Source organism: Scyliorhinus canicula, chromosome 1 (assembly GCF_902713615.1).
Source record: "Scyliorhinus canicula chromosome 1, sScyCan1.1, whole genome shotgun sequence".
Lineage (NCBI taxonomy): Eukaryota > Metazoa > Chordata > Chondrichthyes > Carcharhiniformes > Scyliorhinidae > Scyliorhinus > Scyliorhinus canicula.
The window spans coordinates 302,106,165-302,126,143 of record NC_052146.1 but is presented as its reverse complement, the minus strand read 5'-3'; the positions used below and the strand labels follow the sequence as shown (position 1 = coordinate 302,126,143).

The following is a 19,979-nucleotide window of genomic DNA, read 5'->3' as shown; positions in this document are numbered from 1 at the left end:
AAGCATCAAATAATAATCATTTTTTCCTCAAAAAGCAATTCTATAATAACAAGAAAGAAACCTTGTCAAATGTAGTGAAATGTGTTGAAAGACACCTAACTGGGTTTTCAATAAACCAATTACACTGACAGACTGTGGTTGTACAATGTTAAAAAAAGTGTTCACGTTAAAATAAATAAATCACAAATGTTCACAGTGCAATATAAATCTTACCCTGTGAGTAATGTTACACTTTCAGCTCATTATCCTCCAGGGAACTTTTTGATAGACTATACCTATTTGAAACATCCCAACGTCGGAATAACGACTCTTTTGAAGTGCCTCAGCAGGACATCTGAACTAAATGTGTGTCCATGGGTGACTGGTGGGGCATTTCAGAACCTATGAAATGCTTCATCTTTCACCCCATGTTGATGGATTAACACACAAACCCAGACCATTGAACTGGTCAATTTCACCACATCATTTACTTTAACTTAACTCCTTATAACATTAAACACGCAAACATTTTTATTTGGTTGTTTCACTTTTTCAAGCCCCATACCCTTGTGTTCGGAGGACACAATGTCACAGCTGCGCATAGACAGCAGACAGTACGAGTTTAGGCTGGTAACAGCAGGAGCCTCAGCGCTATGCAATGTTCAACAAGTTCGTGGATACAGCTGCAAAGAACCTTCTCTGTCCAAATACTTGCGCAATGTAATGGAAAAACATCTCTTTCCATTTCTACCTTTAAATAGAAAAAGGTTTTATGTTATGTTTTATGTTATAATATTTGACAATGCATCATCTGTAACAATTCGAGATGGCACTTTATTTTAGTTGCATCTTTGTTTTTCGTCCTCTTCTGGCATTGCCCCAAACCGTTGGCTCAATCTAAAATTGGAAAAGGTTTGGATAGAGTTGACAGGGGAAGATTTTTCACTTCGGTTGGAGAGTCAGTGGCCAGGCGTTAACTATTTAAAACTGAAGATTTGGATCAGATGACCGAGGCTCTTGTTTGGGGACTCATTCCCCGCCCTCCAGCAATGCTGCTACTATCCATTGCCATTACAAGTTGAGAAATTTCCCCAGGGCAACTCATCACAACATGACTAATGGGACGCCATTTACCACCTCGAACTTGCTTGGCCGTTCAATGACATCATGGCAGATCTGCGACCTAACTTCTGAACTATAAAAACACCATCTGGGGAATTGCAGGCACAAGCTCATCTTCTGGCACTCTATGGGGAAAGAAATGTTAGCTGTGGCACAGTTGTTAGCATATCTCAATTCTGAGTCAGAAAGCTGTGGGTTCGTGGCCCACTCCAAGGAATTGAGTATGAAATCTAGGCTGACACCATCCAGCACAGGACTGAGTGTGCACGGCATCAATCTTTCAGAGGAGATGTTAAACTGAGATCCTGCCCTTCCTCTCAGGTGGATATAAAAGATCCCATTACACTATTTTCAACAAAAAAAAAGAGCAGGGGTTCGTCCGGGTCAATATTTATCTTTAATTATATTTGAAAGAATCAAGCTGAATATCATATCGCCACGGACCATTTCACATTGCAGCAGTGAATACGCTTCAAAAGGTACAAAGTCTTTGCGATGTCCTGTGGTCATGAAAGGTTAAAGATGCTTCACAAATGGAAGTCTTAAAGATGTAGAAACGCCAATATTCCAAGCCTCCACCCCTACACTGTGTCACATCAAGTGCAAAGAAGCTAAAAAAAAAACAGTTTCTATCAATTAACTACTAAAAAAAAAAGATTGTAATATTAAACAAGATATTAGGATTCAATTTGCGACATGTTGAATGCTTCTGTCAGCTAACACGGATTTATAGATGCGTATCGTCGAATATGCTCAATGCCAACTGACTGATCAGGCTGAACAACATTGTGTTGAAAGTTCTACTTACATGGTTAACCTTATTTCCAAATGTCAATCACAACGGTATTTTGTAAAGGGTAGAGTAATCACTTAATAATCTGAAGGCCCATTGTCACAGACTCATGTAGTACAGTGAGCCTGGTTAATAGACCTTGCCTCAGATAAGTTCTTAACAGAACCATAAGATCACTGCTACAGAAAGCAGAAAAGACTTTGCCAGCAGCCCAAAACAGGCTCTCTGCTGCACTGTGTGCAGATGTAGACATGTTCAAACACATAAACTTGCACTCATTTAGTGTTTTTACTGTAAATGAAGCATCCCAACACACTTTAAATTTCCTGTTCTCCCTTTCGATTAAAGAACAAATTGGCTTTAATATAGAGCTTTTTATGACATCAGACCCCCAGGAAAGTGGTCGACCTTTTCAAAATTCAGTTCCGGGATGCAGGCTAGGCCTGCATTTATTGCCAATCCCTAGTTGCCCTCGAGAAGCTGATGGTGAGCTGTCTTCTTGAACCGGTGCAGTCCGAGGTGTAGGCATACCCACAGTGCTGTTAACTGCCCTGAGCTTAAGGGCAGTGAGGGATGGGCAACAAATGCTGGCCTTAGCAGCAATGCCCACATCCCATGAAAGAAGAAAGAAAAAAGTACTTTAAGTGCGGTCTGTGCTGTCATATGGGAAACACAGCAGCCAACGTGCACACAGTGACATTCCACAAATGACCAGACGAACAACATCACTAAAAACTGATTAAGGGATACATAATGGCCAAAAACTGGGGAGAATTACCCTGCTCTTCAATTGATCATGCTACGGGATCTCACACATCCATTTAAGAGGGTCAATGGTGGATTGCTTTAATATTTTGTCTGTGAGATGGCATCTCTGATAATACAATGTACCATTGTTGCTGCACAGAAGTGTCAGGTTAGGGAAGTGAAGGGGGGGGGGGGGGGGGGCCTGCTCTTTGTTGGTGCAATCCAAAACAAATATGCCCGAGTCTTTCCTTTCTACCATTCTCTGCTTCAATTATCGACCTTTATTCTCAAAGAAAACGACAGTCTTTCCCTCAACTATCCCTTGTGACAAAGCATTGCCTATTCCAACAGCCCAGCTTCAGACACGCCTAAAACTCACTCTTAATTACCATTTTAAGTTGATGATCCCTTATGACTGACTGCTTAGCCAGAGGAATTGGACTTTACCGTCTCATCTTATTAAAAGTCAGAATTTTAAAAACTTGCATTAAGTCTTCTCGGCCTTTCCCCGTGGAAACAAGCATAATACAGAAACAAAGAGAGAGAAGCAGGCCATTCAGTCCCAGAAACCGCCTCTGGAATTCTTGTTCGGTGAATTGGCCATTCTGAATTCTCCCTCTGTGTACCCGAACAGGCGCCGGAATGTGGCGACTGGGGGATTTTCACAGTAACTTCACTGCAGTGTTAATGTAAGCCTACTTGTGACAATAATAAAGATTCCTAATTAGATCATAGCTGATCTTCCTTTTAACTCTGTCTACCTGCCTTGGTTCTGGAAACACTTAATCCCTTTGCCTGACAAGTATCTTAAGTTTCTTACTCCTAGTATCACTAAGTATCTATTCTATACACTACACATTGTGAATGACTGAGTGGAAGATGGCAGGTGTTATAGGAAACAGCCAAAGGCAGGGTTGAAGAGAGAGTCGCTTGTGGAGTCTGACGAAGGTTGCAGGATACAGTGGTTAGCACTGCTGCCTCACAACTCCAGGGACCCAGGTTCAATTCTGGCCTTGGGTGACTGTGTGGTGTTTGCACTTTCTCCCCGTGTCTGTGTGGGATTCCTCCTGGTGCTCTGATTTCCTCCCACAGTCCAAAGATGTGCAGGTTAGGTGGATCGGAGAGAAATGAATTGCCCTTGAGTGTGAATGTTAGGTGGGGTTACAGGAATTGCGGGGGGAGCTGGGGAGGGTGATCTTTTAGAGGGTCGGTGTGGACTCGATGAGCTGAATGGCGTCCTTCACTGTAGGGATTCGATGATATGTAACATCAAGGGGGTTGAAACTACAATACAGAAACAGATCATTTGGGCACAAATCTGTACAGATGCTTATCTCCCATATTAGACATTTTTACATCATGTCCTTAAATCCCTGATCCTCTAACTCCCTATTTAATTATTCATAGATTAAATCTATTCATCTGTTTTTTGTTACTAACTCTGGTAGTGCAATTCACCCTCACAAGCCTCGAAAAATACATTTTTCCTGCTCTTTGATAAATTTTAAAAATGCATTCTTAGATCTAAACTCCTTTGCTGTAGATGTCTCAACCATTGCAAATGGACTATTTCAAACTTTCCTTCATATTTAAACACTTAGATTAAATCGCTTATAAGAATCAGTGCGTAATTGTTTCAGATTTAACGGAGGAAAAAATGAATCTTTTCCATTAGACTGGCCAAAAGACATGGTAAACTGCTGACTGATTTCCAAGACCGAGCAGAAGGCAAACAACATCCGCCAGAGTTCCAACCCCAATTCCGAGCCAGCGTTAGGTGCACACAGGGCAAGGAGAGAAATAGTTCTACTCTTGAACATTATGCTAACTTTCACTGTTGGGCTTACATATTAAGAATGGCAATCTAGGCATCGAGGTCCTACAGCATGTACAGCTGCATTTGACGTTCCTCCTCGCGAGTGAACACGGGAAGAAAATTACTGAATGGAAAAAATAAAGTCCAGATTTAAAATAAACATGCCCACACAGTTCACATTAAGACCGACTCCACAACCCCTCAAGGCAATTATTTGATCTTAATTTATGTTCTCAGGTAGGCGAAGATCCCATGGCACAATTTCAAGGAACAGCGGGGGTTTTCTCCTCCCGTTCAGGCCATGCTGATCCCAGAATCAATCACTAAAAAAGATTATCTAGTCATCTACATTAACCTTTATGGGTTAGAAATTGTTTTGGGACAGCCCAATGCTGCAAAAAGTGCTGTGCAGGACTTTGCATCTTTTTATTTTTAGTTTTGATGCGTAAAAGCAGACAGAACTATCTGTAATAACCTAGTTGCCTACTGCCTGATTATATCTGTATGGGAGCTCAGTAGCAGGGACGGAAATAGGGGTGATAGGGAACAAGTCACCACAAGCTATTCCTATTACAGTAGCTCAATTTTGATATTTGCATTTTTACCAGGCTCATTTAGAAATGCCACTGATCGATAAAACAAAAATTCCTTTCTTCATGCTCTCTCACATCCACACAGTTCACCTTGTCCAATATACAAACCTATTTCTTTGCTCAGACAGTAAAGCTATACCTCAGCTCAGTGCAAACTGAGATGCAGCCTGGGCTGGCATAAGTTTTGCTTTTTAAAAAAACGCAGCCTCCACTCAGTGACTGAAGGTATGCTCAGAGTCTGTAAATTGGTGTGCCTATGTGTCTTGGTTGAATACAAACAGTTCATGATGCAGCAAATTGGCACATCAATGCTCATGCACACCTGGGTGCCAATTCCTTCCTCGTTTTTAAGTCCAGTTTACTAGGCTAACTTCACTTTGTGTTGGGCCAGATTACACAGAATACCTACAGTGCAGAAGGAGACCATTTGGCCCACTGAAATGCACCAAACCTCCGAAACAGCACCCTACATGGGCCTACTCCCCTGTCCTATCCCCCAGAACCCCACTGAACCTGCACATCTTTGGACTGTGGGAGGAAACCGGAGCATGAGGTGTAAACCGACACAGACACGGGGAGAATGTGCAGACTCCACACAGACAGTCACCCAAAGGCAGAATCGAATCAGAGTCCCTGGCACTGTGAGGCAGCAGTACTGCGCAATGGTGAGGTTCAGGGCATGAAAACACATGAGGATCTGACAAGTAGCCAACCTTGAGTGAATTAGATTTCTCTTAAAAAAATAATTTAAGAGGCAATGTTTTACTCCCTCAATCTACTGTGGCAGCATTTCAGCACAAACCCTTTTTTAAAAGATCCATAAAAAGACAGAACATAACTTTCACAATACATTCTGCGTCATCAGCTCGCAAAAGTAATTTTAAATTGATCTTGCTGCAACTTGTGCATACATGCTGTGTAAATATCAATTCTGATTTATTTAATGATGTCCTTTTGACTTCCATGAATTTGCCAGCGATGGGCAATTAAAGAGAGCTCCTTACGCTTGAATCTATTTAATTTAAGTATAAGCGGATAAGCAATAACGCAATAAAATCAGAAAGCATTTAGAATTTTATTGGTTAATCAAAAACAGCTAGTGCAAATTTGTAAAATAAATGTTGCGCTTGATAATACAGAAATGGTTTCAGGAAGTGACCAATTAGACAGATGAGGAGTATGCTGCAAATATAGCATGCATGAGTTTTCGAAACGTATTCACAATAACTTGTCTCCCAAGATGCTAGTTAGTAAAATTAAGGTTCAAGGTTCAACACAAAATACAGCACAGATCGAAATTTGGCTGACAAATGGAGACCAAAGGTCAAGGTTAATGGGTGTAGTGGAAATTGGGGAGTGATTGGAAGTCGTATACATGAGGGGCCGTGCTAGGTCCATTATTGGTCTCACTAAAGTTCTCACTTATAAGGAAACAGTATCCCAAGATCTGATGACACAAAAGTTGGGCAAAATGCAGAGAATGACTGTAAAAGACCACAGGAGGATATAGACAGGTTAGCACAACAGGCAAAAAGGTGGAAGATGAAATGTAACATTGTGAAATGTGTGATTATAGATTTTGGGAGTAAAAACAAGACCTGGGCTTAAATGCATGATGTGGTTGAAGTGAAGTGTGATGGATAAACAGAAACCAGATGGTTCAAATACAATGTCCTGAAAGTTGAATGAAGGTAGATAGAACAGGAAAGAGCGGGAAAAGGACTACAATAAAAACATTAATGCCACCACAGAGAATGCACTGAATAAATCAATACTAACATAAAAGCCCCAAAGAACAAAACAGCACAGGAACAGGTCCTTTGGCCCTCCAAGCCTGTACCAGTCACGATATCAACCTTTGCCAAAACCCTCAGCACTTCCTTGTGCCGTATCCCTCTTGACCCATCCTATCCAAGTGCTTGTCAAGATGTCTTTTGAATGCCGTTAATGTAGCGGCTTCCACAACCTCCCCTGGCAACGCGTTCCAGGCACTCACCACCCTCTGCGTAAAGAACCTGCCTTGCACATCTCCTCGAACCTTTGCCCCACGGACCTTAAACCTATGCCCCCTGGTGACTGACCCCTGCACCCTGGCAAAGAGGGCCTGCCCATCCACTCTATCCATGTCCCTCATAATCATCACTTCAAGCCAATCTCCATACAATTAACGGGAACGGCCCCCATCTAAGGGTCTCTCGAGATCTAAACGCCTCCCCAGCCTGTGGTCACGTGGGCGCCGATTAAAATGTGAAGCTGGCAGAGTGGCTGCTGGGGGGAACCGAGATGGTGAGTAGCCATTTAATTTTTTTTAAATAATCTTTATTGTCACAAGTAGGCTTACATTAACACTGCAATGATGTTACTGTGAAAAGCCCCGAGTCGCCACATTCCGGCACCTGTTCGGGTACACGGAGGGAGAATTCAGAATGTCCAATTCACCCAACAAGCATGTGGTTGCGCAAATAAGAGCAGTAATTTCACTTCAAAAGTGGCTCATTGGCCGTGAAGCACTTTGGGATGTCTTAATCACATGGATGGCACTACATAAACGCAACTCTTTAAATACAAACAACCTTTGTGTTTCAGATTCAAATCCCAGCTTCCCAGGTAGGTGTGTCACAATACATAGTTATATGATTGCAAGATCGAAAGTTAAATCACAGCACACAATGCATTTTTGGATGGAGTTATACTTGCCTCTTCAGTGAGCTCCCCGAAAACAGTAAGCACATCATATAACAGGCTGGCGGTATAGAATGACTTGATCATGTTTCTGTGGAAAACAAAATATTACTTCAAAGTACCAGGAATAGGCTTTAAATCCATATTAAGACTACGCTATCTCTTCAACACAAATACAGTTGACAGTCTCAAACAAGTTAGTTCCAAAGTCGTTACAACTGTTAACATTTTACCTGCAAGTTTTTTTGGCAAATAAATGCAAAACACAGGTCTGTTGTTCATCAAGAACACTTGTGCAGTGACTATAAACCACCTGTATACAATGTCTCACTGTTAAGATTATTGGTTATAGAGCCATGCACCATTTTCAAGTGGATTCCTAAAGACAAAAGTTTCTTTCTTCTGTTTTTAGGATGTGAGCAACACTATTAAGGGAATACCTTGCTGGCAGGGAGAGGGAGGGGGAGGAGGAGGAGGAGGAGGAGGAGGAGGAGGAGGAGGAAGAAGAAGAAGAAAGAGAGGCACCTAAAGTCAACTTCAGATTGAAGTCACGTAGGCAAAACCAGGTAGGATTGGTAGGTCGGCAGCTTATTCTCCTGATCAGACGCAGTAAACTAGTGGACTAATCATAATAGGGATTGATTTGATTTTAAGGCACTAAAAGCAACTAACAAATCTCTCAATTTGCTGTCCCTTGTAGTCAATTTATTCTCTATATAAGTCTCCTGGGTATTATTAAGTCTTGTACTCTGAACAGTTTAGAAGCGTCAAAGGTTCATGCGACTACAAACACATTAACCAATGACCTCAGACAGAAAGAAGTTTGAGGTACCACAAACAACAGTTTATTTATTTTGGTAGGTTACCATGTAACGTAATTTATATTTTAAAAAAGGAACTGAGAGGCAGAGTTCGTTTTCCGGAACAGATTTTCCTGGCCATCACTGAAAAAATGGAGACACAGAACAAATGGGTATTCTTTTTGATCTGTTTTCAGACACCTTTGTGCCACCTGGTGTAAAATGTGTCCATTGACCCGTTTACACTATATTTATCCCGAGTTGATGTTTGCAGCAAACAATGGAGTCAAATCAGTGCGATGGTCGTGTCTTCCCTGCCCAAACAGCGTGTTTGCTGCCAAAACCTTTGAAAACTTGTCAAATCAGAACAAACATCAAGTTAACTAGATTCAGAGCCCCCCTCGCTCTGATGGGCAACTCTACAGTGGTTCAAAACAAATGTCAGGTCCCTGCCTAATGTCCAGACATTCTCTTCAAGAGACGTACCAGTTGCCTCAGCTTGCACTCCAACCTCTGGTGTCAGAACAGTGTGGATTTAAACCTCAGAACAGATTTGTGACCATAATTGAGGCTGACACTCACTGCAGTGTTGAGGGAGTGCCGCATTGCTGGAGGTGACATCCAGCAGTCAACCCATTGAACTGAGATCTTGCGGTTTGTTAAGAGATTCCAGGCATAATTTAGAGGTCAGCAGTCCGCCTGGTATTCTGGCTAACGTTCCTCCTATGACGAACTCCACCAAAAACACATCAGTCGGTCACACGCCATATCGTTGGATCCTGCTGTGTGCAAAAAGCCTGACATATCTGCTTTCAAAAAGTTAATTTGATACCAAAACACACTTGTTCCTTCCTGAGGGCCCAGAAAAACACAATAGCTAAAATGAGTACAATCAGATCGTTGCTATCCAGTCATATAAATGAAGGCCGGTTCTTTCTTTATGTAGCAGGGATCTGATTATACTCATATTAGCTATTTTGTATCTCGTGTTTCAAAAAAAAAAACAGCTTGCGTTAATATTTATTTTTTAAATTATCTGCACAAAATTTGGATTACGGATTGGATATTATAGTAAAAATGGAAATATTTTGCTGGGCTTGAAAAAGAGAACTTGTTGAATAGGTGTTTCAAAGAGCTGCCACAGTCACACTTGGGCCAAATAGCCATTTGCATGCTGGATAATGCCATGATTTTGTCTCGGGTGGTCAAGCGGTCCAATATGCAAGAAGTGATATATATATATATATGTGTGTGTGTGTGTGTGTGTGTGTGTGTGTGTGTGTGTGTGTGTGTGTGTGGGGGGGGGGGGGGGGGGGGGGGGGCGGGCTGTGCATGTGCGTGTGGGGGGGTGTTTGTGTGCATGTCTCTCTCTCTCTGTACTTCCTCCTACTCGCTCACTTTCATTTTCAAACTCGGAGAGGGGGAAGCAGCCTCGCCAGCCCGGGCCTCAGTTGCTGGGCTACTCAAAAGGCGCCCTCAGGTGCATTGTGCTTGGACAGGAGATTCTTTCATGCTTGCTGCCACTTACCACTCAGCCTAGATCACACACAGCCAAGATCACCCAGAATCTCTTGCTGTGTGGAACTCTTACAATATCCCAACTAACACCCCACTGACATTGAAGAGGTGGTCCCCTGCATTCCACAGAACAGTTCTGACACTCTGCACACACCAAGCGCGGACAAGTGGGGAGTGAGAAATGGGCACGATGAATCTGCATTCTGCAGTCAGGAGAGACAGCAGGCTGTAGTTTCAGAGTTAGATCTCAGGGGGGTATACATACAACTCCCTTTGAAAATGACTGTCAAATTTGCTTCCACTATCCCTTCAGGAAGTGCATTCCAGATCATAACTTGCTATGTAAAATTAAATACTCATAGGCCATTTAGCTCTTTTGCTAGTTACCTTAAATATAGAATCATAGAATCCCTACATGCAGAAGGAGGCCATTCGAACCAATGAGTCTGCACCCACCCTTCGAATGACCACCCTAGCCAAGGCCAATACCCACCCTATTCCTGCAACCCAACCCTAAGGGGCAACTTAGCATGGCCAATCCACCTAACTTGCACATCTTTGGACTGAGGGAGGAAACCGGAGCACCCGGAGGAAACCCACGCAGGCTTGAAGAGAATGTGCAAACTTCACACTATTAAATCTCATAGAATCATAAAACATACAGTGCAGAAAGAGGCCATTCAGCCCATCGAGTCTGCACCGGCCCCTGGAAAGAAATGAAAATCACTTATTGTCACGAGTAGGCTTCAATGAAGTTACTGTGAAAAGCCCCTAGTCGCCACATTCCGGCGCCTTTTCGGGGAGGCTGGTACGGGAATTGAACAGTGCTGCTGGATTGCCTTGGTCTGCTTTAAAAGCCAGTGATTTAGCCTAGTGTGCTAAACCAGCACCCCACTTAAGCCCCACGCCTCCACCCTATCCCCTTTATCCCCGTAACCCAACCTAACCTTTGTGGACACTAAGGGCAATTTAACATGGCCAATCCACCTAACCTGCACATCTTTGGACTGTCGGAGAAAACCGGAGCACCTGGAGGAAACCCACGCAGGCACGGGGAGAACGTGCAGACTCCGCACAGACATTGACCCAAGCCGGGAATCGAACCTGGGACCCTGGAGCGGTGAAGAAACTGTGATACCCACTATGCTGCCCAGTTAACTGTCACTGCATTTATATCACAATAGTGATGGAAGAGCAGAGTTCAAGAGCATGAACTATGACTTGCTGTTCCCCTCGATCAAAGTGTGCTCATTATGAGTTAATTGCAGACCTTGTTAAGGTTATGAGAAACCCCAGAAATGGAAGTAATTTCAAGTGCCCCTTTCTCTTAGAACACTTCAGACAGTCTGGGTCTGTGAGAGGGCAGAATTAAATGAACGTTTATTTCTCTCCATCTTTCAGCCCTTGTTGTCCCTCTCAATAATTTATACTCTCTAGAATTTATGTTCCCTGCTCATTGAAATAGACGTTTTTTTTCTTTTTCCTCTCCCTTTAATCTACTCACTTTTTATGGCTCCTTGAGTAATTTATGTACAATTTAGAAACCTGGTTTTAGTTACAGGCGGTTGGAGGTGCCAAGGAACACATCTTGCTGATAAATATACATTGTGCTTATTAACTGGGATGTCCTGTTGGAAATACATTGCACCATAAAAGCATCCCTGCTCCATTAATAAGCAGAATTTCAGTGTCCATTTTGACATTTTGGTGAATCTTCTACAGCCCCCAAAAAGCCTCCTTTAAAAGCAGACATCGCACTGGCCATGTCCTACCTCTCTGTCATTGGCTGCATTGGACTCCACTCTTTAACCAATGGAGCGTTGTAGGGCACCCCTCATGGGGCAGCACAGTAGCACAGTGGTTAACACAGTTTCTTCACAGCTCCAGGGCCCCAGGTTCGATTCCCGGTTTGGCTCGCTGTCTGTGCAGAGTCTGCACGTTCTCCCAGTGTCTGCGTGGGTTTCCTCCACGTGCTCTGGTTTCCTCCCACAGTCCAAAGATGTGCAGGCTAGGTGGATTGGCCATGCTAAATTGCCCTTAGTGTCCAAAAAGGTTGGGTGTGGTTACGGGGATAGGGCGGAGGCGTGGGTTTAAATGGGGTGCTCTTTCCAAGGGCTGGTGCAGACTCCATGGGCCAAATGGCCTCCTTCTGCTCTGCAAATTCTATGGATCTACAGCTTCCCCAATGATCCATCCGAGTGCACCATTTTCTACACAGTTGCTGGACTGTGAGCCAAGTTATGGAATTCCAGCATCAGTTGAATAGTACTTGGTTAGATGCATGCAGCCCTACACAAGCAGAGCCTTCGCTCCGCTGGTCCTGCATTCCAGAGCAGTGCTGGCCACCAGGTGGGTAGCTTCATAAACATTGGCTGCCTGGCCAAACACAGGATAAACCAGGCCCTGTTCCTTGAGCCTTAGTTCGCCAATTCAGGTCACGCTTGGCAGAATCTGCAAAATGCAATATAAGGGAATGGGTTTACATCAGGGAAATCGATGCAGGTGAAGGAAGATTTTTAGAATGGAAAAGTTTGCAGTATCTTAGGTAGCACGGTAGCACAGTGGGTAGCGCTGTTGCTTCACAGCTCCAGGGTCCCAGGTTCGATTCCTGGCTTGGGTCACTGTCTGTGTGGAGTCTGCACGTTCTCCCTGTGTCTGCGTGGGTTTCCTTCGGGTGCTCCAGTTTCCTCCCACAAGTCCTGAAAGACGTGCTAGGTAATTTGGATATTCTGAATTCTCCCTCTGTGTATCAGAACAGGCACTGGAATGTGGTGACTCGGGGCTTTTCATATTAACTTCATTGAGGCTTTAATATAAGCCTATTTGTGACAATAAAGATTGTTATTAATTTGCATTATATGCAGCACGGTGGCACAGTGATTAGCACTGCAGCCTCACAGCACCAGGAGCCTGGGTTCAATTCCAGCCTTGGGTGACTGTGGCGTTTGCACTTTCTCCCCATGTCTGCATGGGTTTCCTCCGGGTGCTCCGGTTTCCCCCCATAGTCCAACCAAAGATCTGCGGGTTAAGTGGATTGGCCATGCTAAGTTACCCCTTTGTATCCAGAGATGTGCAGGTTAGGTGGGTAATGGGGTTACGGGATAGGGCAGGGGAGTGGGCAGAGGTAGGGTGCTCTTTCAGAGGTTCAGGGCAGACTTGATGGCCTCCTTCGGCGCTGTAGGAAATCCTGTGGTTCTGTCAGCCGTGCTGGGGGTTAGGTAGGGTTACTAACCTTCTGAGGTTGTCCTAGACTTTCAGGAATGAAAGATTAATCACTTGGCTACTGTTGCAACAAACCTGGGAAACATCATGGGAGTATTTGTCACCAGTTATAAAATACTGTAGATAGACGGAGGCTGTGAGATTGGGCAGGTGGCTGGAGGTGGCAGTTCAAGTGAGGAAAGCTCCAGACATTCATCCAACAAGATTGGGTAATCCTAGGTGTAGTACCTACTTCCATTGTGCCCAACACCCGAGGTTTGAATGTATTGAAATGGGGGTAAAGAGAATGCAGAGAATCTGAAGCCACAATAAATTTGTGAAATGCAATACATTGATTGGAGAAAGATAGATTAACAGTTCTGAAGTAACTCTTCATTTGAATATGAAAAATTTAAAACTTCCGCTGAAACTGAACATTCTCTAAAAATTAACCATGCTTTAATTTCATTTGAGTGTATGGGCAATTTATTTAAGCGTACGACCCGTATAAATTATTTTGCTTGGCTATGCAATTACAGTAACTCATCGCGCTCATGTATGATGTTGAAAACCCTTGTCTTAATTTTCAAACCCTTTTCTTCACTTGCCATTCCCTCCTCCAGTCTTCTTTTCCCCAAAACATGCTTCTGTCTACCAACTCTTGCCTATTGCATACTCCCACCCCTGCACCATTTTCACCCCACTATGGTGGCAGATATTTGGCCATTTTGACCCTTCTCTCTGGAATTCTCTCTCTAAACTTCACCGTCTCTCCACTTATCTTTTCAACTTCAACACTTCCTCAGCACCCATCTACTTAACTATTTGACCAACTCTCACAACATAATTCCCGTGAATCCCTTAATCCTCCCGTGTGTGCGTGGGTTTCCTCCGGGTGATCCAATTTCCCCCCACAGTCCAACGATGTGCAGGTTAGGTGGATTGGCCATGATAAATTGCCCTTAGTGTCCAAAATTGCCCTTAGTGTTGGGTGGGGTTTCTGGGTTATGGGGATAGGGTGGAGGTGTTGACCTTGGGTAGGGTGCTCTTTCCAAGAGCCGGTGCAGACTCGATGGGCCGAATGGCCTCCTTCTGCACTGTAAATTCTACGAAAGCACTTTGGATGTTTTCTCCATTCAATGTGGAACAGAAATGCAAGTAGTCATTCACATTCTACCAATCACAGAGGGCAGAATCAGAGGTTAAGCAGCACAGGTTGATTCAGCTGACGAGCATTTACTATCTTAAATATCTAGCAGGCCATTTTCTTTAAAAAAAAATCTAAATTCAGATGAAAGTTTAGTTTTACTGGTATCAGCAACATGACATATGCATGACAATCAAATATCCCAAAGCGCTTCATACACAAATAAGAAATATTAATTCTTCCTCTCTCCAAAACTCAGAATGCAAAAACAGAAAATACGAAAGCATGTTAATGTTGGTGCAGGAATCGAAGAACCCTTTCATATACTTTCTGGTGGTTAGCTTGACAGCATCGCTGATAAAGGTTTGATCATGGAGCAGTCATTCATCCACCAACTTATCATCTGGGCCCAGGGGCAACACGTGGCTCACAGAGACTCTTTAGGCCTTTTACCTTCTCTTCAGGAAGTTGCTCCAATGATCTCCTCTCCGTGCTACCCTCCCAATTCAAAGTATAATGACTTTCCTTGTGGCACACTGTTTGGCTTTGTAATCGACGCAACTTTCTGCATCTCCACAAACTGCACACGTACACCATTTCCTACCATGATACAAACTGGCTTATAAGTGATCGAGAGTCTTAAATCCATCAACCGGCGAAAAGGCCCATGGCAATCTGAGCTCGAGAACACCAGACATTTCCTCCTTGCTAATTCTAGATGTCTCTAACAAAGAAAGGATTGAATATCTGCCGTTTGTGACACTCACCTGATAGAAGATTAACTTCTAAAGAATGGATTTTTTAAAATTTAAAATTCATTTTGGAACCAGACTTTCCCTTGGCTCACAGAGCTACACAAACTCTAAACCCACAATTTTTCGGGACACCTGTGGCAATGCAGAATATCATGGGCAGTGACTTTACAAGTCTTTGATGGAAGGCTTCAGCTGGTTGCTCCAAGTCATTGGAATACGTGATATGTCATGATGCTGTATCGGAATTTTTCTTTTTAAGAAAAGCAGACCTACTTGTGAAATCTTCCTGCCCGATCTTCAGTATCTGCATAGAGGAACATCTTGTAGGCATAGTTCTCAACATGGGCATTCCCCACCACGTCCTGCGTTATTGATTCGTTGTCACCCAACTGACTCTTCATCTGAAAGGGAGATGAAAGAAAAACGGGAGCCGGCTTTAATGCTTTTGAAACAACAATTCATTTTTTGGCAGATGCAACAGCATCTGTTTTTGACAAGGGAAGGAGAGTTGGGGCGTGGGAGGAGAAAGGCTTTGTTATCATCAAGTGTTTCCAACTGGAACCCCTTCCTTTCAGAATGTTTGAAAACATAAACCACTTGGTGTTACCTCATCACCACTCCCTGATTTATCCACTCCACGCTCTAGCTATCTTGAACTCTTCGGCCTTACACCTCGATTCTCAGTCTAAAGAGAGTCACGTGAAATGCTAATTTTCTAAAAAGGTGAAAAATACTCTATCCGTTATAGATTAATGACAGACAGGCTTAGAAAAGTTTTGATGTCGGATGAGAAATACCTCACTCACCATGAAACCGGAAGAACCAGGGCAACAACAACTTATAGACTGACCCACAAATTGCTGCGTCGGATCAACAAATGGTGCCTGTTGCTAATTAGACTTGACTTTATCTGGTTAAATATCAGTTACATTTTACCCTTCAAGTGCTGCAGGTGGGAGATGGCCCTCTACAGGTCATATGGGACGTGAGTAAATAAACAGGGTAAGCCAAGTGTGCATTTCCTTAACCAGATTGTGAAACGAACGGAAGTGTAAGCTAGAATGGTGAACTCAATCATAGTCGAATCAGGACGAAAGGAGAAAGAGAGGGAGACACAGAGAGAAGTGACAAAGTAAAAAGAATGCCTAATTTCAGACTTTATAAAAACCCAACTATTAAAACCTGAAAGGAATGGGATTCCACACTTGTAATAGTTAATTGTCAGTGTTGGAAATGTTGACCATAAATAATTTACACAAGGGCAGCACGGTGGCGCAGTGGTCAGCACTGCTGCCTCATGGCGCCGAGGTCCCAGGTTCGATCGCGGCACTGGGTCATTGCCCGTGTGGAGTTTGCACATTCTCTCCGTGTTTGCGTGGGTTTCGCCCCCACAACCCAAAGATGTGTAGGGTAGATGGATTGGCCAGGCTAAATTGCCCCTTAATTGGAAAAAATGAATTGGGTACTCTAAATTTATTTTCAAAAAAATAATAATTTGCACACATCAGGCTGCTTGAATGGCACTTTGGTTGAAATGGACAAACCGATTTTCTTTTGCGGGTTTGATTTTGCAATTACGACGTAAATAGAGAAACCTCGCACTGTTCAATGCACTGAATGGGGAGCCAGAGAACACAATGGCGATATTGCATGCCTACTAGTGGCACATCTCAGACAGCAATATCTGTATTTCCATTTTCAGTCACTCGCCTACCCTCGCCTGATGTTGCGGTGCTTTGACGATTAAATCATTCAACAAAAACAAGAGGCAGATTGACTAAATCTCTTACAAGTCTCATTCATATTCCAAGTACTCCTTCAGGTTTCAGAAATATCTTTGTTTAAACTCATTGTTAGGTATTGAATTCACTTCCAAGTTCATGATTTATAATGGCCTCTTGGTGTTTCGTCCTTGGTCAGTGTAAATAACTTCAGATGGCTAATTACTGGGTTCTACAAGAAGTCATTGTTCAACAATGATCTCGCATCCAAACAAGGTTGTTTAGATATTAAAGGATGTGGAGTGACTATCGGAAACAAACATGCCATTAGCCTCATTGTTTTTGAGCTGGTAGGAAATTGACTGTGTGAATAACAGAAATTGCTAGCTCCAGAGGGAATCCTTAAAATTCTGGCAATGCTTTCTAGCACATACAAGTGGGTCTTCTGGGTCTCACAATGAATGTAGCCTGAAACAAGCTGGAGAGTCATGTTTCAGAGCCCTGCATTGAAAATAACATTTCCAGGTGGGAGGTGAGGGAGACACTTTCAGTGTAGTATCAATTAGGCTTCTTATTTCGAAGGAAAGCTCACACATAATACCAGTGCTCAACTATAAATGATGTCCCATTAAAGTGGAAGAATTAGCAGTACACTAACAGTGCCACAATAGTTCATATATGACTTGCATTTCTTTCGCAATAAAAACAGAGCTCATTTAAAAAACAACATCCATGAAAGCTCATTCCAGGAATGACGTTAATTAAGAAATGTCGACTTCCGGTGGCGGCCATGGAGCGAGTGGTCGCACACAGGGCAGCTCCGGCTCGAAGATATTGGTTTTGGCACTTTTAACCCTTTCGCGGGGTAGTCTCAGTAGAAAGGTGGAGCTGATGGAGTAGGATAAGAGGTTCTCCCCAGGGTTGGCATTTCTACTGGCTGTCAGACCCGACAGAAGACAGTAAATGGAGTTGGAGGAGGCCTGTTGTGCAGCATCAATCTCGAGAATGGCGGAGGTGGGGTGGGGGGGATAAAGAGGGCTGCCATTGGTGGGAAAGCGTCAGATGGAGCAATTGATAAGCTCCATCAAGGAGGAATTTCGGCAGCAGAGGAAGGAGACGCACAGTGACTGGCCGAGGGCGATTGAGGGAGCAGTGGCACCTTTACGAGGGTCGTTGGATCGGCTGGAGAAGTGCCTTGAGGCACAAGGGGCAACGATACGCGAGGTGGAAAAGGTGGTGTCCGACCAGAGCATTCGTATGTTGGCTTTTGAGGCAGAGGTGGGGATCCTGGGGTATCTAGGCAAGTCGCTGCGAGTGAAGGCGGAGGAACAGGAGAACAGATCCAGATGACAGAACTTGCGGATTGTGGGTCTGTCGGAGGGTGTGGAGGGAATGCGCACCACAAAGTATGCTTTGAGGATTCTGGCAGGTTGGTGGGGGAGAAGGTGCTGGACAGGTCCCGAGGTGGATCGGGCCAACAGGTCACGGAGGCAGAAGCCGAGAGCAAGGGAGCCGCCGCGGGTGGTGATTGTGTGGACAAGAAGATCGTAATAATAATAATAATCTTTATTATTGTCACAAGTAGGCTTACATTAGCACTGCAATGAAGTTACTGTGAAAATCCCCTTGCCGCCACACTCCGACACCTGTTCGGGTACACAGAAGGAGAATTCAGAATGTCCAATTTACCCAACAAGCACGTCTTTCAGGACTTGTGCACAGACAGTGATCCAGGCTGCGAATCGAACCTGCGACCCTGGCGCTGTGAAGCAACAGTGCTAACCACTGTGCTACCATGCTGCTCATTCTGAAGCGGGCCTAGGGTGAAGCGTGCCTGTGAATGGGAGAATAATCGAGTCCGGATTTACCAGGACATTGGCATGGAGCTGGCAAGGAGGCCATGGAATTCAACGAGGCCACGATGGTGTTGTACAGACAAAAGATTTGTTTTGGGGTGTTGTACCCGGCCAGACTTTGGGTAATGTTTGACAACCAGGTGTACTATTTTGAGATTCCGAAGGAGGAGAAAGACTTTATTTATTTATTTTTTTTAAATTTAGATTACCCAATTATTTTTTCCAATTAAGGGGCAATTTAGCGTGGCCAATCCACCTACTCTGCACATTTTTGGGTTGTGGGGGCGAAACCCACGCAGACACGAGGAGAATGTGCAGACTCCACACAGACAGTGAACCAGAGCCGGGATCGAACCTGGGACCTCAGTGCCGTGAGGCGGTTGTGCTAACCACTAGGCCACCGTGCTGCCCTGAGAAAGACTTTATAAGGGACCATAAGTTGGGGGAAAATGGAGGGGCAGTGTGAGATGGAGGGGATAAGTCCGCCAAAACTTGGTGTTACAGCTGTTACTGGTGTGTTTCAGAATTGGGGGATCTTTTAGAAGTCGTAAGTTTGTCGGTAGGGGAGGGGGTGAGCAATTACGCTCTCCACCCCGCCCCCACCTGGTGTTTCGTTTTTGGGAGGAGGTTATTTGTGATTTTTGTTTCATGTAAGTGGTGTGCCTGATGGTGTCCTATGGGTGGTGTTGATAGTTTAGTTGTTATTCAGAGGGGTTGGGGGCCAGTTGTGCAGGCTGAGGGACTGGTGGGGGAGGGGGGCGATGGTGGTGGAAGAGGGTGTGAGAGTTGAGTCTTCGGGCGGGAATTGCCATGCTGCTAAGCAATGCTAGTGAATAGAGATGAGATGGGGGAAGAGGTCGCTAGGAATGGCTAGGCGGGGGAAGGGGAATGCGACGTGGCAGGTTTGGATGTTGAGCGTAGTCATGGCAGAGAGGGTGGCTATCTTAGATGGGCCCGGTTCAGAGCGGGATTAGGTGAGGAAGAACTGATGGGGGGGGGTTATGGCGGCCGATAGAGGGGAATGGAGACGTAAACCTCTAGTAAGAATCATGACGTAAAACATCCGGGGCCTAAATGGACTGGTCAAAAGGGGTTTTTGCACATCTGACGGGTTTGAGAGCGGAGGCGATGTTTTTTCCAGGAGATGCATCTCTGGGTGAAGGATCAGGTTAGGCTGAGGAAGGGATAGATGGGGCAAGTATTTCACTGGGGTTTTGATTCGAATTCGTGGGGCGGGGGGTGACCATTT

The 19,979-nt window shown here is 44.2% G+C and overlaps 1 protein-coding gene across 2 annotated transcripts in view; it reads right to left on the bottom strand.

Annotated features, from left to right (window-relative positions):
• The window catches only part of vta1 (vesicle (multivesicular body) trafficking 1), a 172,061-nt gene that overhangs the window by 69,579 nt on the left and 82,503 nt on the right, over positions 1 to 19,979 (bottom strand). For both annotated transcript variants that reach the window (XM_038816597.1, XM_038816588.1), the window contains exons 3-4: positions 15,427 to 15,554; positions 7,748 to 7,823 (exon numbers count right to left, since the gene is read on the bottom strand). In XM_038816597.1, coding sequence (XP_038672525.1) covers positions 7,748 to 7,823; positions 15,427 to 15,554 — 204 coding nt within the window. The remainder of the gene's footprint in view (positions 1 to 7,747; positions 7,824 to 15,426; positions 15,555 to 19,979) is intronic.